The 16,320-nt window shown below is 39.4% G+C and overlaps 1 protein-coding gene across 1 annotated transcript in view; it reads left to right on the top strand.

Moving 5' to 3' along the window:
• LOC100771374 (spectrin alpha chain, erythrocytic 1) overlaps positions 1 to 16,320 on the top strand; it is a 70,092-nt gene that overhangs the window by 38,573 nt on the left and 15,199 nt on the right. The window contains exons 29-40 of the mRNA XM_035445668.1: positions 78 to 275; positions 1,447 to 1,590; positions 3,641 to 3,744; positions 4,030 to 4,196; positions 4,411 to 4,562; positions 4,960 to 5,097; positions 5,283 to 5,387; positions 6,393 to 6,601; positions 8,236 to 8,356; positions 8,925 to 9,046; positions 10,083 to 10,215; positions 14,709 to 14,807. Coding sequence (XP_035301559.1) covers positions 78 to 275; positions 1,447 to 1,590; positions 3,641 to 3,744; positions 4,030 to 4,196; positions 4,411 to 4,562; positions 4,960 to 5,097; positions 5,283 to 5,387; positions 6,393 to 6,601; positions 8,236 to 8,356; positions 8,925 to 9,046; positions 10,083 to 10,215; positions 14,709 to 14,807 — 1,692 coding nt within the window. The remainder of the gene's footprint in view (positions 1 to 77; positions 276 to 1,446; positions 1,591 to 3,640; positions 3,745 to 4,029; positions 4,197 to 4,410; positions 4,563 to 4,959; positions 5,098 to 5,282; positions 5,388 to 6,392; positions 6,602 to 8,235; positions 8,357 to 8,924; positions 9,047 to 10,082; positions 10,216 to 14,708; positions 14,808 to 16,320) is intronic.

Below are 16,320 nucleotides of genomic sequence, written 5' to 3'. Positions count from 1 at the left end.
ACCACTGATGTAAACCTCTCTTGTCACTTCAGAAGTTCCTGCAGTAGTCACAATCACCTTTCCTACTTTTCCCACAGGAACATCATGATGACATGAAAGCAGAGGACCCCACCTTCCAGGCCTTAGAGGATTTTGGCACAGAACTTATAGACAGAGGCCACCGTAACAGCTTTGAAATTGAAAATACTCTTCATGATATTAAAATAAAGAGAGACGAGTTGGAGAAGGGTTGGGAAAACCGCAAGAAGATGCTAGACCAGTGCTTAGAACTTCAGGTATAGCATCTTCTGGATAGTTGCAATTTAGCCCCAGGTCCTGGAGAGTGGGTTTATAGGCTGATTGGGGGCACTCACTGCTTTAGACTCTATGAGCTGTAAACACCAGTGTCTCTTGATTGTTTCCCACTGTACTCTGTTGTAAACTAAGCATCCTTATGTTCTATGTTCTTGTTCCTGTTAAAAGAGACAAACAAGTACCTACGAAATGGCTCAGTGGGTAAAGGTATTTGCTGAACAAGCCTAATGACCTGAGTTGCATTCCAAAACACATGTAGAGGGAAGAGCTGACTCCAGTAAGTTGTCCACTGGCTTTCACATGCACACCATGGAATCCCCCCCATACCCTCTCTCATACATGCACACACAGACGTGCTACTACTACTACTAACAATAATAAATATATAAAATTTTGAAAATTAAAAGCATTTTTAAGGAGAGAGTAAAAGAAGATGGTAATCAGTCTTGTACATGAATGGGATGATTATCATCAATTACCATTAGGTAATTAACTGAAGGACTGGTTTTCATTAAGAACTGCTATGTCCAGGTCCTAGTACTACAAAGATCATCACAGTGTGTTTCTTTATATAAGAAGCACAGATCATTCTAATATAGGAGATGTTTACTAGTAAGATAGAATGTATGGATGCTTTGAGGATAAAAAGGAAGGTGTGATCACAATGAGTGAAGTATATGGAACTATGAGACACATCTGTGGGTAATATTTGACCACGTTGTGAAGAAGTAACCAGCTGAAGGCCAGATGAATTGAAAATCTCAGAACGTAGATCAGTATTTCATGCTTAACTTCTACTGCATACTGAATTTGATGTCATCCTAGACTACCTAAGAGACTGTCTTGAATTTTAAGAGAGGGGGCAGAGAGAAAGGAGAGATAGCCAGTCGGTAGCTACTATACGTACCACATGAGACAGAAACCTCACATTTACTACATTTACTGCAGCTTATAAAACATGTAAGGTGTGTTTGAAGTAAAAAGTAAAGTGACAGTATATTTAAGATTTAATTAAAAGATTGCTTCATGAGAGAACACCAGCCCTGCAAAGATGCTTTGTGTCATCACCACTGAGGAGGGACAAAATTATTTCCTTAGCCCTTGTAGAATAACCATATCCATGCCTTTGGTTTCCCCTACTCCGCCCCACAGTTGTTCCGAGGGAACTGTGAACAGGTTGAGAGTTGGATGGTGGCTCGAGAGAACTCCCTGAGGTCAGACGACAGGGATCACTTGAACAGTCTGCAAGCTTTGATGAAGAAACGGGATGATTTGGAGAAAGCAATCGCTGCCCAGGTAATAATCAATACAAAAATTTCAGTACTAACTATTGTTAGGAGCCACATGGCCTAATTTCAGATCAGCATATAAATGATTGTCCAATGGGTCTCTAAGAGGCAAACCTTTTGGAGATGGTCTCTCACTTGGCAAAGACCAGGAGACCTCCAAACAGTGCAGAATACTTCTAGGACCACGTGGCCTGAAGGCTCTCTTCTCTGTCATAAGGTTGATGATACTCTTGGCAGTTTTTAGTTTCACTTTGTCAGTCACTCATGGGACAGATATGATCATTCCTAGAAACCCCACTTTCTTCTCAAATATCCCCCCTAAAATTCTGATTCCTCTCAGGTTTCTTATAGGCTTAGGCATGCAGGACCCTTTCATAGGACAAGAGGTCAGAGAAATACAAGCTAACTGTATGCAAGCAGTTTATGGCCAATCATGCCCATTTCTATAAATATGCTTCATTAAGATTTGAGTGATATTGTTGTTCTGGAGAATGCATGTCTATTTTTGCTTTGTAAGGACAGGATATGCCTGGCTCAATAGTTAGCTAAGCTAACAAAATACTGAGCATTGTTTTTAGTTTAAAATTATTTTGATGTAAAAGTTGGGGGGGGGTGACATTTGTTTTTACCAGAGGTTAATCCTGGTGGGTGGGAAAAACATGTTTGTTTTTGAAGTAATAATAAACAAGGCTTGAGCTATTCGGAGCCAGTCATTTGTGCGAAATCCATCTGGTGGTCAGACGCAATTCTCCTTTTGCTGATACCCCTTTCCAGTCAGTCTCAGGGAACCCAGGCTGTGGTGGGACCATGGCAAACTATTAGTAATAATAACAGATACTCTATAGCCTTGCCTAGTTTACTGACTTTAAGGCATTTTAATTTGTGTTTGCTTCTCTTTAAGCATTGTTTTATTAGTAGGCTAATTATGTATGGCAGTGGCTTTCCTTATGATACTTCCATGCATGCACACAGAGTTTTGTCGCCTGTCCTTGTCCTCCACCCACTCCTGCACTCGACATCCTCTGCCTCTCTACCAGCCCAATTAATTCTACTTCTATACTTTTTTTTTTAATGGGTTGTGACCTTCATGAGGTTGTTTCCTGGAATATGGTGTAAGTTTGTTTACAGGAAGAAGAGCCCCTCACCAGTGACTACACTCCAGAAGCAGATACCTCTCCTTCACCCACATAACTGTCCACAAATCCTCAGGGAGGGGGGTGGGGCCCTATCAGCCCTAAGACAAACACAGATGTCCTTTCTCACATGAGGACCCTAGCTTCTAACTTTTGTCCGTGTGCATTTGCCTGGGAGTGAACATGTGTAGAGCTGGAAAAGTAGAAAGGTGTCTATCAGAGAGGAAGGAAGATTCCTTAGGCACCTGCAGACCGCATGTTGTGTGAAAGCGAAGCAGGAATACTGGGGTGGGAAGCCTTAAAGACGTGGAGAAGGCATAGGGACATGGGGGAGAGAAAGGGATGGGGATAAGGGTCAACCAAAACTAAATATGTATAAAACAGTCACAGGAAAACTTGATACTTGATAAACTAATCAAAACACAAAATGAAATAGTTTGAATGGGTGTGCCCTATGTGGGCAGATGGCATTATTCTCAGAAGCCATAGACTATTAATCCCTAGGTCACCTTTGCTTCTTACAGGCAATGATGGAGCAGGAAGGGGAGGTTGACATATTACATATGGACATTTGGCTTTCTCACAATAAGGCCTCTATTATTATAAAACACAGTTTTTAGGACTAAATGTGACTTCATGTTACTCTCTATTTCAGCATCTTATACAATGTAGGATTCATCTTCACAATAGCCATGAGAAAAGTTTGTTCTATAGGGAGTTAGTACTATCCCAGCATAGAGATGTTTCTCTGTGCAAGAAATTTACTTTTTGATGCTAGTACTGTCATCTGAAACCACACACACACACACACACACACACACACACACACACACACACACACACTTTATCTTTAAGATGGAGCCTGGAATTATATCAAATACCTAATCACCAGGCATCTGTGTTCTTTCATTTTCTTTTATCCAGGAAGGGAAGATTGCTGACCTAGAGCATGTTGCCACGAGGCTCATAGATGATGAGCACTATGCCAAGGAAGAGATTGCTGCTCGGCTCCAACGTGTGCTAGACAGGTCAGGCCTGCAAGTCCCTGTCTGCATCAGCATCATGATAAAGAGATACCTTTATATTCTTGCCCTTTTGATATGTATTTCTTAGGAGACCTCTTGTTCTAGACTTACGGAATGAAAGGCATGAAAGATACTTCATAGTTACTTTACTGAAGCACTATGTTGTATGCCAGAAAAAGTGACAGTCTATGAAAAGCAAAGGGTCAGAAAAGAATATGGAAAATGTTATATATGTAGCATCAGAGCAAAGGAGCACTGAGTAGAAAATGATCTGACCTCATCCTTTAGATGGAAAGCTCTCAAAGAACAGCTGCTTGCTGAACTGGGAAAGCTTGGGAACTATGCTGACCTGAAACAGTTCTATCGTGACTACGAGGATATAGAGGAATGGATCAATGAGATGCTGCCCACAGCCTGCGATGAATCTTACAAAGACCCTACTAACATTCAGGCAAGTTCAAAATAGAACTCTTGAAAAATTTCACCATTCTTACTGTTGATTGAATGGTCACCCTAATACTGAACATGTCCTATCGTGGTCGGTTGAGTTTTGTTGTTGTGTTGTTGTTGTTTGGGGGCAGACACAGTGGTTGTTTTGTTCCCTTGGTCCAATCATGGTTCTCTTGATGAGGTGCTAATAATGCTTCTCTAGATAATCAACTGATGTAGTTTCTTTCCTTTGCCTTCAGAGGAAATATCTGAAACATCAGGCCTTTGAAAATGAAGTCAATGGTCGTGCAGAGCAGGTGGACGGGGTCATCAATCTTGGGAATTCTCTGATTGAGCGAAGAGTATGTGATGGTAATGAAGAAACCATGAAGGTAAAGTTTGTGTGTAGATCAGTTTAGTCTCCAGAGGCATGTGAAGAAAAGTCCTCCACTCTTTTCAGTGTTTGCTGGGTAGAAATAGAAATACAATCACACTTCCTGGAATTATAACTAGGCTTCTGGCTTAACCATGCCTGTTTGGTGTTTTTTTCTTTTCTGCCAAGAACCTTTTGGCATTGAAACACCAGTCACTGAATGAAGCTCAGCACCCTGATTCTCAAACATTGCCTTTCACCTCACATCCGCTGTTTCCCAGGTACAGCATAACTAGTTTGAAATGGACGATATACAAGTATCACCACTTCACTTATAGCCAGACCTTCCCCACATTATCCCTTCAAGGGCCCAGGATTCCAAAGACTATAATGAATTCTCACTTTCCCGGAACTAGGAGCAACTGGACAAGCTAAAGGAAAAATGGGATTACCTCCTAGAGAAAACAACTGACAAAGGGCAGAAACTCAATGAGGCCAGTCGCCAGCAAAGGTTCAACACAAGCATCCGGGACTTTGAGTTCTGGCTTTCAGAGGTAACTATATCTAAGAATGATGTGAAGATTAAAACTTAATAGATACTTGTTAATTAATTTAATGTGTATGCGAATTGTTTCCTTGACCCTTCATGGTAAATATCTGGAAATGTAGATGCTCAATCTTACTTTCCTTAAATTCAGTTCTTACCTAGAATCTGCCCTTCCCTTTTCTCTGTTCCCAGGCAGAAGGCTTGTTGGCCATGAAAGATCAGGCCAGGGACTTAACTTCAGCAGGAAACCTACTTAAGAAGCATCAGCTATTGGAAGCAGAGATGTTGGCTCGAGAGGTAAGAAGTGGTGGAATCTCACTCCTCTGGGTGGAAATATTCCTGACACTCTATTTTAGGAGAGTACTTGAGACTGCAGCCTTGAGGTCATTGACCTGCTGCCATATTAGCCAGGTCAAATCCATGAGCTACAATGGCATTGTGACAGTCATTATCAATTACTACTGAAGCCCCTGGAGCATAGGCTCTAAGACTCTGGGAAGTAGATCCTGAAAGTCATCTTATTTATTATTTTACTGATGCATAAACATACTACTTTCTGAAAATACAAATTTGAGCTAGTCTTTGAAAGAATAGAGAAGTTGGCATCATAAAGGAAAGTAAAGAAATAAAACCAGATGAGAGAATGCATAACACATAAGTAAGGACATATGTAAGCTCTGTGAAGGATTCCAATTGTAGCCTAACCTGGGCCAGTAACAACATTCTGACAGTATTAACAATCAATTACATACAGATAATTATATGTTTTATTTAGTAATAAAGATACACATTAAAAGGTCAAAAAGCCAAAAGTGTTCTGGTTTTGGTGTGTCAGAACTTTGTAATATTTCTCATTCCATAATTATTGGGCTACACTAGAATGAACGAAAGCATGACAGGCCTTGGATGTGTTGTATTGCCATTCTAAGAATACTACAAAAGAGGACACTGTTGAACAGTATGATGGGTTGGTTAGAGACTATCAAGTGCAGCACTGTGAAGACAGTTGTGTGTGGGGAAAGTTATTATTCCAGTCAGTGAGTGCAAGAGAAAACATAGAAGGAGAGATAGATTGGCTAGAAATAAATGTAATCTGGAGTAATATAGCCATGGTATCTATATTGCTGATGCACCTCTTACCCAACAATATTTGTGTGAAACACTTAGTCATGTATATCAAGGTCAGTGTCTTCAAAAGCCATCTATTGCACCTGGTCAAGGGAGTAGAACCATGTGGACTGAAGTATAGGATCCATACAATGCCATATTCCTTCATTCACTAAGCATGTTGGATTTTTCTAGGACCCTCTAAAAGATCTGAACAATCTGGCTAAGGAGCTGATCTCCAGTGGGACTTTCAACATTGACCAGATAGAAGAGAAAATGAATGGTGTCAACGAGCGCTACAAGAATGTCCAGAGCTTGGCAGCTGCACACCATGAGAAACTGAAAGAGACCTATGCCTTGTTCCAGTTCTTCCAGGACCTGGATGATGAGGAAGCCTGGATAGAGTATGTATCACCACCTCCCTGGGTAACACACCCAAAGGATCCAATTCACTCTGAAGTCAATTTGTAATTGATTTGTACATTGATAATACATTTAAACCTCTGCCTCAACTAAAAGTAAAAATTGGTTTCACTTTTCACCTTCAGTGGACGCTGGCAGGAAATCCAGTGCAGAGGGAGATAGGAAGAGCAGTTCACCCACATCCTGGGAATAAAATTCAGACACCCAACACAATCATTTTAAATAGTGCATTGAACTGTGGGGCATGGATAGCTGAGCCATTGCAGCTTATACAAAAGATGACAACATTGCCATTTTTATTTCCTTTTAAGATTTATTTATTTTTATTTATGTGCACATGAATAGGTCTGTGTGTATGTGTACTTAAAGGAACATGCCCATGGAGACCAAGAAAACACAGGACCCCTAGAGCGAGAGTTACAGGTGCTTGTTGAGCCTCCTCATGTGGAGTTAGGAACTTGTTCTCTGCAAGAGCAACAAATACCCTTAACCACTGAGCCAGCTCTCCAGCCATTCTTTCTATACTTGTTACATAATACATGACACTAAGCAGTCACATCATCTGTCATAGTTTTATGGCTGACCCCATTCTTTGAAATATGGCTGAGAAGTTTTTAACAAATCAGCACTTTCACCTGCTTCATAGTTACTTTGTTCCTTGTGTTTCTCATCTGCCAATCTTCGGATTCTTACAAGTAACAAATTAGATGGAAGTGTGATTTATAAGGTGTCAAGTCACACCTTTTAGTAGTCATAATATGCTATAACCTTTTGGTGTTCAAACATTTCACGTAGTTTGTATAAAGATCAAGCTCAATACTTGGTAAAAGCAAGGCAAGTTCTCTGCCACTAATCTATATTCCCACATATTGTTATTGATATCAACATACAAAAACAATGAAAGTAATATAATTTCATGATTTTAAAAATGAAATATTAATATATGTTGTGGCATACTAATAGGCATTGCTATGTTATTTTAATTCGTGTTGATATATATCAAGTTTTCTGAAATTCTCTTCCAGTGCGTGTCTTTTTGGTGTTGGTTCCTGGATCAGTAAGGGTTTCTATTACTTTGATAAAAACACTCTGACCTAAAGCAACTTGGGGAGGAAAAGGTTCATTTCAACTTACAGTTCAACAGCATGGTCCTTCACTGAAGGAAGGCAGGACAGGAACTCAAACAGGTCAGAAAACTGGTGGCAGGAGCTGAAAGCAGAGACCATGGGGTGTGCTGCTTGTTCCTTGTAGTCCATGGAGAACCGGAACTTCCTACATTAATCAGCAAGCAAGAAAATCCACCCAAGACTTGCCCACAGGCCAGGGCTGTGGGAGCATTTCCTCAACTGAGATTCCATCTTCCCAATGACTCTAGTTCGTGTCACATTGACATCAAACTAGCCACCTCAGTCCCAGAGTTCATCAGAATCTCTCTCTCTCTCTCTCTCTCTCTCTCTCTCTCTCTCTCTCTCTCTCTCTCTCTCTCTCACACACACACACACACACACACACACACACACACACACACACACACACACACTTAGAAAGCTATTGCTCTGGACTGATCTCAGATATATCTAACCTATGATTTTTCCATTTTCTTCCTGGGTCTCAGGGAGAAGTTGTTACGAGTGAGCTCCCAAGACTATGGGAGGGACCTTCAGAGTGTTCAGAACTTACTGAAAAAACACAAACGCCTAGAGGGAGAGCTGGTGGCACATGAACCTGCTGTCCAGGTATGAATGGAATGCCAGATCTAAAGAGACATAAATCACCTAAAAGCAGTTCTTCACATCATAGTTAGATAAATCAATACAGTAAAATGCACGAGCAGTGTTCAGACATAGATAGTCCTCATTCAGTTCATGGGAATTCTTCTCTTGTCCAGATTTTGTGTCCTCTGAATAGAAGGTTCCAGACAGGATGCTGAGATCTTTCCTAGAATGATTAATTTTGACACTGATAGACAGTCACTGACAACCGGCATGTGGGTTGAGATGCCTGGTAAAGATAACTCTGGTACTGAACTGGCAGCAGAGTTCCTTTGTGACTGAATAACCCATATGGCAGAACAAAGGGAGAAGTCTACTGGGTTTCTGGAAAGTGTGTCAAAATATTTGGAAAAGCTTAGCATGGAAGATATTGATATAGCTTTCTTCATATTCCAAGTACCCCGGGGCCACCTCAAGTCCCAGGAGCACATGGAAAATCTGACATTAGGAAAGACAAAATCCCCTGTCATGAATTATGCCCAAATGAGAGGAGATTGTGGGATAACATAACGTGGAATATGTGTTTTTTCAGAATGTACTGGATACAGCAGAGAGCCTGAGAGACAAGGCTGCTGTTGGAAAAGAGGAGATTCAGGAGCGGCTGGCTCAGTTTGTTCAACATTGGGAAAAGCTCAAAGAGTTGGCCGAGACCAGGTGAGTTGGACAATAGAAATCAATGAAGCTCCTGTGTTTGGACAATTAGACTGGTGTTTGAAGGACGCTTATGTTTCAGCTCAACATGGTCTACAGACCCAATCTATTTTATTAATTCCCACACAAGAACCAAGCTTTTTCATGAACCTGTCCTCTGGTGGCTGTGGGCAGACAGTTCTTTCTGGGGAATAGGAGGAATTTACCAGAGTTGGAGAGATAGCTCAGCAGTTAAGAACACTTGATGCCCTTACAGGAAACCCAAGTTCAGTTCCCAGGACCCATAATTCAGTGAGTGACAACCACCTGTAATTCCAGTTCCAGGGGATCCAATGTCACCTCCTGGTCTCCACAGTCACCAACATATACATAGTAGACATTCATACTGTCTTATTTACTATTTCTACTGCTATCATAAAGCAAAGCAACTTGGAGTAGAAAGAGTTTATTTTGGCTTACAGTTCCACATCACATTCCATCTCTAAGGGAAGTAAAAGCAGGAACTCAAACAGTGCAGGATCCTGGAGACAGGAGCTGATGCAGAGGCAATGGAGAGATAGCTTGCTTCCAATAGATTTCTCAGCCTGCTTTGTTACAGCATCTTGGACCACTAGCCCAGAGTTAGCACTCAGACAAACACACATATGCATAAATTAAAAATAAAAATTTTCAAAAGCAAGGATCTTTTCTGGATTTGCAGTACTTTCATCAGATGAGAGAAAAGACAGTGCTTGACACAGGGAGCCTCTGCATCACTAAGGAGTGTCTCTGACCCTGAGACTTTTATTTGGGTGGGATTTCCTTCATTCATCAAAGTTTCAATACTATTGCAAAATAAGGTCTGACAGCACTAGTCTCTTCTGAGTCACAGGGGATCAGCACCACTGACCAGTAGACATGTAGATTGCGTTCTTACCCTATTAAGCTGCGACTGTCTTGAGAACCAGTGGTTTTCTGGGGTGGGATTATGCCACTCTGCTGTAGCTCCACAGTTTACCTGTTCTTTCCTACTCCTGTTGGGCTAACCACATTGATACAGAGGGGCAAAGTTGGAAGAGTCTCTTCAGTATCTGCAATTCATGGAGAATGCAGAGGAAGAGGAAGCTTGGCTGAGTGAAAAGGATGCTATGGCCAGCCGGGGGGATTCTGGAGACACACTGGCTGCTACTCAGGTAAAGAAAAGGCAAAAATGGGTCCATCGTGTCATCTCTTTCATTTTGATCTTTCCTTAAGAATGTGGTGTTTTCATCTGTAAAAATTAGAGCCTGTGTTCTGGGTTAGAGAAATGTGAATGCTTCTGTTAATTTTAAATATGAGAAAGCAAGATCTGACTTGTCTAAGTCATGGAGCAAAATGGGGAATGAAGGCAGAATTCAAAACTTAACCTGTGATCTGTCTGCATAGAAGACATCATAGACATCATGATGATAGACCTTGCCTCATAGGTATAAGTCTTTAGAGGTATATGTTATACATATATACATAATACATACATATATCACATATCATATATATATCTTCTAAAGATTCTCTCACGTATCAATGTTCCATTAATCTGAAAAAAATAATGCTCATTTGCCTGAAATTGGTTACAGTTTCCAAAATACATAACTTTAAGAAAAGAAGAATTTTAGCATGCCTATTAACAGACCTAGTTCCACATTTGGAGGCATCATTTTAAGTTATGTTTATTGGGTTTGTTGAATAAAGAAATTAACAACCTTTGTGTGGGATCTTTAGTTAATGCAGGTTTTGGCATCTGTGGAGAAAGTCTTCACAGAACGGTAATTTTCTCATGACTTTGAGTCTGTTTCATGTACAAAGACTTTTCTAAGAGCTCTGTGTGGAGCTGAATCACTTCTATGTGAGGTCATAAAAGAAAACTTAGATTTGCAGGAAAAAAAAATAAATTCTGAAGGGCAAATGACTCAGATTACCAGTATTTTAGTTAAAAATATCTTTTGTAACATGTCCTGTGCAAGCTCTAGAATTTTAATGTTCCATATCTAATACTCTCAAAGGCTTCTGCTTTTAAAACTTAAGCTTTATTAATTATTATTATGTTTTGGTTTTGTGAGACAAAGACTTACCATGCATCAGCGGCTGGCCCAAACTCACGTCAGTCTTCTTCACTCAGCCTCCCAAGTGCTTACAGGCTGGCTGTGCACTATCAGAGCCTCTTATTTTTGAAAACCAAATATTTACACACTTTGGAATCAATTCAGAGACACTATGTATCATTTACTGAATATCCTCAAGATGGCCGTCACAAAGCTCCCGCTCTCCATTTCTCTTCTATAGCTATTACCAATTCTTTCCACCTCAAACTGCTATTCTTGCTGTTTTGGTTGTGAGTCTAGCTTTTAATGGCTAACCCATCTCTCCAGCCCTCAAACTGATATTCTTAACTCTTAAACTTCTCTCTATTTTTAAATCAAACCATTGAGCATTCCTGTTTAATGTTCTCGACATTTCTCTACTTACTTATTTAGTGAGTTAAAGCAGTTCCTTGGATATTTTGGAAATTAACCTCTCTAAGATAAATGGTTTGTGTATTTATCATCATTCTGTGGGTGGTGCATGAGCTCTGTTGATTGTTCCGTTGGCTGTGCAGAGCTTTGGAATTTGAAGCAGTCCTACTTCTCTTTTTGTGTCTGTGCTTTTGATGTAAGATGCATGCAATGATTGCCAAAGCAACTGTCTTGAAATTTTCCCTGTATGTGTTCTCTTGAGTGGGGGGATACTTTTCATTATTATATTTAAGTCTTTAATATATTTGACTTGTTTTTTAAATATTGTTTAAGATAACAAGCTTATCTATTTCTTATGCAAGTTTAAATACAGGATTTCAAGTACCATTTATTAAAGAGACTATCCTTTGTCTGTGGTATATTTTTGAGACTATTAGAGACCATAGTCTTTACTAGTTCCACCTGAATATTATAATTGATTTTCTTATCTGTATAAAACCTTTCGAAGAATTTTGATAAGGATTGTGTTGAATCTGTAGATCTCCTCATATGATATGCAGATTTGACAATTTTCATTCTTCTAATCCATGAAAAGTGGGAAGTTGATTTATTACTTGCATTGTTTATAATTTCTTACATCAGTATTACCTAAATTTCAATGTATATCTTTTCAAATCTCTTGGTTAAATTTATGATCAAGAATTTGTTTTCTATGAGATTTATATAAAAACAGTTTTTAGTTTTTCATATAGTTCATTATTAATATATAGAAATGTGGTGTTTTAAGTTGCCTTCTATTCTGAAATTTTTTCTTTTAGATTTTGTAAATGGATGTTTCTCTCCTAAATAACCATTCAGAGGCTTAATATTAATTATAAATGTTCAGTCGATGACCCAGGCTTATTACCAGCTAGCTCTTACATTTGAACTAACCCATTTCCATTAATCTAAGTAATGGCCATGGAATTACCTCGTTTTCTACATGTCTTGCTTCCTCAACAACTGGCTGGTGTTTCCCAGATTCCACCCTTTCTCTCTTGTGTCTCTCCTTGGATTTCCCACCTGGCTCTATCCTGTCTTGTCATAGGGCAAAGCAACTTTATTTATCAACCAATGAGACCAACACATTCACGGTCTAGAGAAAGACACCTCACATCAGGATCTATTGGTTTCACAGTTTCTATGAAATATAGAGCTTTAAACCTTTTAAATCCTTTGATTTCTCAAACAGACTATTTTACTTATTCACTTCTTATTTAGACCATCTTATTTCCTTTTACCAATTAATTGTATTGGCTAGTACTCCCAGAGTTATATTGGATAAAATGTCACAAGTACATATTTTTATCTTGTTCCTGATCTTAAAGGGGAAGTTTTAATTTTAAAAAACTATTTGGTAAACTATTAACTGTGTGCTTTTCATATGTAGAATTTATTGTGTTGAGGTAATATACTGTTTCAATTTTGTCAAGAATTTTTATACTGGAAAAATTGCTGAATTTTTCCAAGTGCTCTTTTGGATCTGATTGAGATCTGATGTGATTTTTCTTTTCTTCTCTCAATGCAATGTATCCCATTTGTTAATCTGTGTATGCTGATCTATACTGGCATCTAAGGAGTAAATTCCACTCATCCTCCTGTAAAGTCTTTAGTTCCCCAACATGTTCAGTTTGCAAGCATTCTGTTGAGGAGTCTGCATCTCAGGTCATCAAGAATATATAACATCAAATAGATGGATGGATTCCTGGAAATGTAAACCTACCAGGAGTAAGTCATTAAGAAATACAAAATATGGTCAGTCATCAGAAATTAGAAAATTTCAACACAGCAAGAGCCTCTTCATTCTTCAAGAACATTAGCCTGTAACTTCCTTTTATTATGATGTCTTCATATGACTCTGATAGCCATAAGGCTTTCCTCAGAAAAGATATTGGCAATTGTCCCCTTTTTTTTCAGTTTTTCGACAGTTTAGAGATGGTTGGCACTATTTGTTTAAGTGTTTGGTTGAATTAGTAGTGAAGCCATCTGGTACTGGGATTTGCTGTGCTGAAATTTTCTGATTTCTGACTACTGATCAGACTGTGTATTTCTTAATGACTTACTCGTGGTAGGTTCACATTCCCAGGAATCCATCCATCTATTCAATGGTGTACATTTTATTTTCATCTAATTGTTGGCAGTTATTTTTGGAGATCCTTTCTCTTTGTGTGGCATTAATTTTCTTTTCTTTCCATTTATATTTGAATTTCTAAACATACCATAGAATGTGAAAAAGGTAAAGGGACTTTATTTAAAGTAATATACATGGTATACACATACAATTAAAGGATAACTAAAGCATTCAGTCTTGCAACATGAATTTCCTTTCAAATCTTCATTACAATTTTTTCAGAAGTGATATAGAAACCATAGTGTACCCTATATTATTTGAGAAGGAATAAGCATCTATTCTGATGCATAAGCACCTCATATGTTGAAATTTATTTTCAAATTAGGATTTATAAAAAGTTCTGTTTGTTTAATTAGCTTGGGTTACTATGCTATGTAAGAAAATGTGTATTAATAAAATGTCTATATGATAAGAGATAGAGTATGGTGGCAGTGGTGATAAAGGTGGTGAGGGCTAGCATAAATATTTTCGATGTAATTTCATAAGAAGATGGAAGTACTGTCCAGCTCCACCCTCACTTCCCTTTCCATCATATAAGCTGCACATATTTCATGCTTCCCAGAAATCAGTTTTTAACAAAGGAGGTTTGGGATGTGATTTGATGACATAATGTTCTTCTTAGCTCCTGCCTTTAGGAAGAGTTCTTAGTTTAAAATTTTCTTAATACTTAATATTTTTCCAAAGATGGAGTGTTTGTAGAATTGCATGAATCTAAGTGTTCAGAAATCCTCATATTTTACCCTAATCGTGTGATTCCAAAATAAAAAGGGAGCAATCCTTAGAGCTATGTGGGAACTGAGAAACACTATCCCTGGATTCCTCTCACTTTTTCCAATGATTACCCTGTTTGATGGGAAAGAATTTTTAAGAGGAACTTGATAGAGCTTTTACAGAGGAAGGGCACCCTCATCTAGTTTATTAGTTGGGCTGGGCCACATCTGTTAAATAACATACTGTAGACTTGCATGTGGATTGAGAGTGACCATTCTTGAACATTATGGGCTTTGCTGATTTGTTCATTCAGAGTTTTCTAAAGAAGCATGAAGCTTTGGAGAATGACTTTGCTGTACATAAGGTCCGGGTACAAAATGTGTGTGCACAAGGAGAAGATATTCTTAGTAAGGTGAGTTCTCAGGGTTTTGTGGCCTTTTCTTAAAGTGGTTGGTTCAAGTACAGACACAAGAACAGTGGTGAAATTAACTGTAGAAAGTAATAAAATAGAATCACATAGAGATTCTTTTGAAATGATATGTCACTGTGTAGCTGTTTCATGGCTTAGAATGTGGGTGTATAGACCGAGTTGGCTTCAAACCCACAGAACACTTCCTGCCTCTGTCTCTGCTTCCAGGGTGCTGGATTTGAAGACATGTTCAACCATGCTCAGCCCATAACACAGAATTTTATTAACCTCTTCAAAGCAGAATTTAGTTGTTTTCCCCAGCAACCCATTACCCACTCAACTGGTGTTTCCTGAAAATTAATTTTTAAGTCTTTAAATGTTCTCCTTTCATTTTTCCATGAAAATACATTGTTGACCTTTTTGCCAATCTCCATAAATCTTTTTTTATTCGTTCAAATTAGGAACAAGCTTGTTTCACATGTCAATCCCTTCTCCCTCTCCCCCATCCCCCATCTCTCCCCCTTCCTCCTGACTACCCCCCACTCCATCCACCCTCCACTCCCCAGACAGGGTAGGGCCCTTGATGGGGGCTCCCCAAAGTCCAGCACATCATCCTGGGCCGGGCCTAGGCCCTCCCCCAGAGTGAGAGTGCATCTCTTCACATGGGATGGGCTCTCAAAGTCCGTTCTTACACCAGGGAAAAAATACTAATCCACTACCAGGGGCCTCCTAGAGTGCAGAGGCCTCCTCATTGACATCCATGTTCAGGGATCTGGATCAGTCCTGTACTGGCCTCCCAGACAGCATCTCGGATCGATGTGTTCCCCCTTGTTCAGGCCAGCTGTTTCTGTGGGTTTCTCCAACCTGGTACTGACCCCTTCAATCTTCATTCCTCCCTCTCTACAACGAGGTTCCAGAGTTCAGTTCAGTGTATATCTGTGGATGCCTACCTCTGCTTCCATCAGCCACTGGATGAGGACTCTAGGATGGCATAAAAAGTAGTCATCAATCTCATTTTAGGGGAAGGGCGTTTAGGTTATCCTCTCCACCATTGCCTAGATTGTCAGTTTGTGTCATCCTTGTAGATCTCTGGAAGTCTCCCTAATGCTAGATCTTTCCTTGGACCTATAATGGCTCCCTCTAATATGGTGTCTCTCATCCTGCTCTCCTCTATTCTTCCCCCAACTCAATATTTCTGCTCCCCCATTTCCTCCTCTCCTCTCCTCTTCTTCTCCCATTCTGGAATCTCCATAAATCGTAAAACTAGTTTTTACTATTATATTCGCTATTATATTAGTTAGGGGTTCCATTGCAGTGATAAACACCATGACCAAAATAACTTGATAAGGAGTTTATTTCATTGTATGCTTCTAGTTAATAGCCCATCATTGAGGGAATTCCAGGCAACAACTCAAGCAGGGCAGAAACTGAAAGAAAGGCCATGGAGGAATGCTGTTTCCTGTCTTATTCCCTTTGACATTTTTAGCCTCTTTTCTTATAGTACACATGTCTACCT

The sequence above is a fragment of the Cricetulus griseus genome, chromosome 5 (genome assembly GCF_003668045.3).
Source record: "Cricetulus griseus strain 17A/GY chromosome 5, alternate assembly CriGri-PICRH-1.0, whole genome shotgun sequence".
NCBI lineage: Eukaryota > Metazoa > Chordata > Mammalia > Rodentia > Cricetidae > Cricetulus > Cricetulus griseus.
This window is presented reverse-complemented; position numbering and strand designations above follow the sequence as displayed.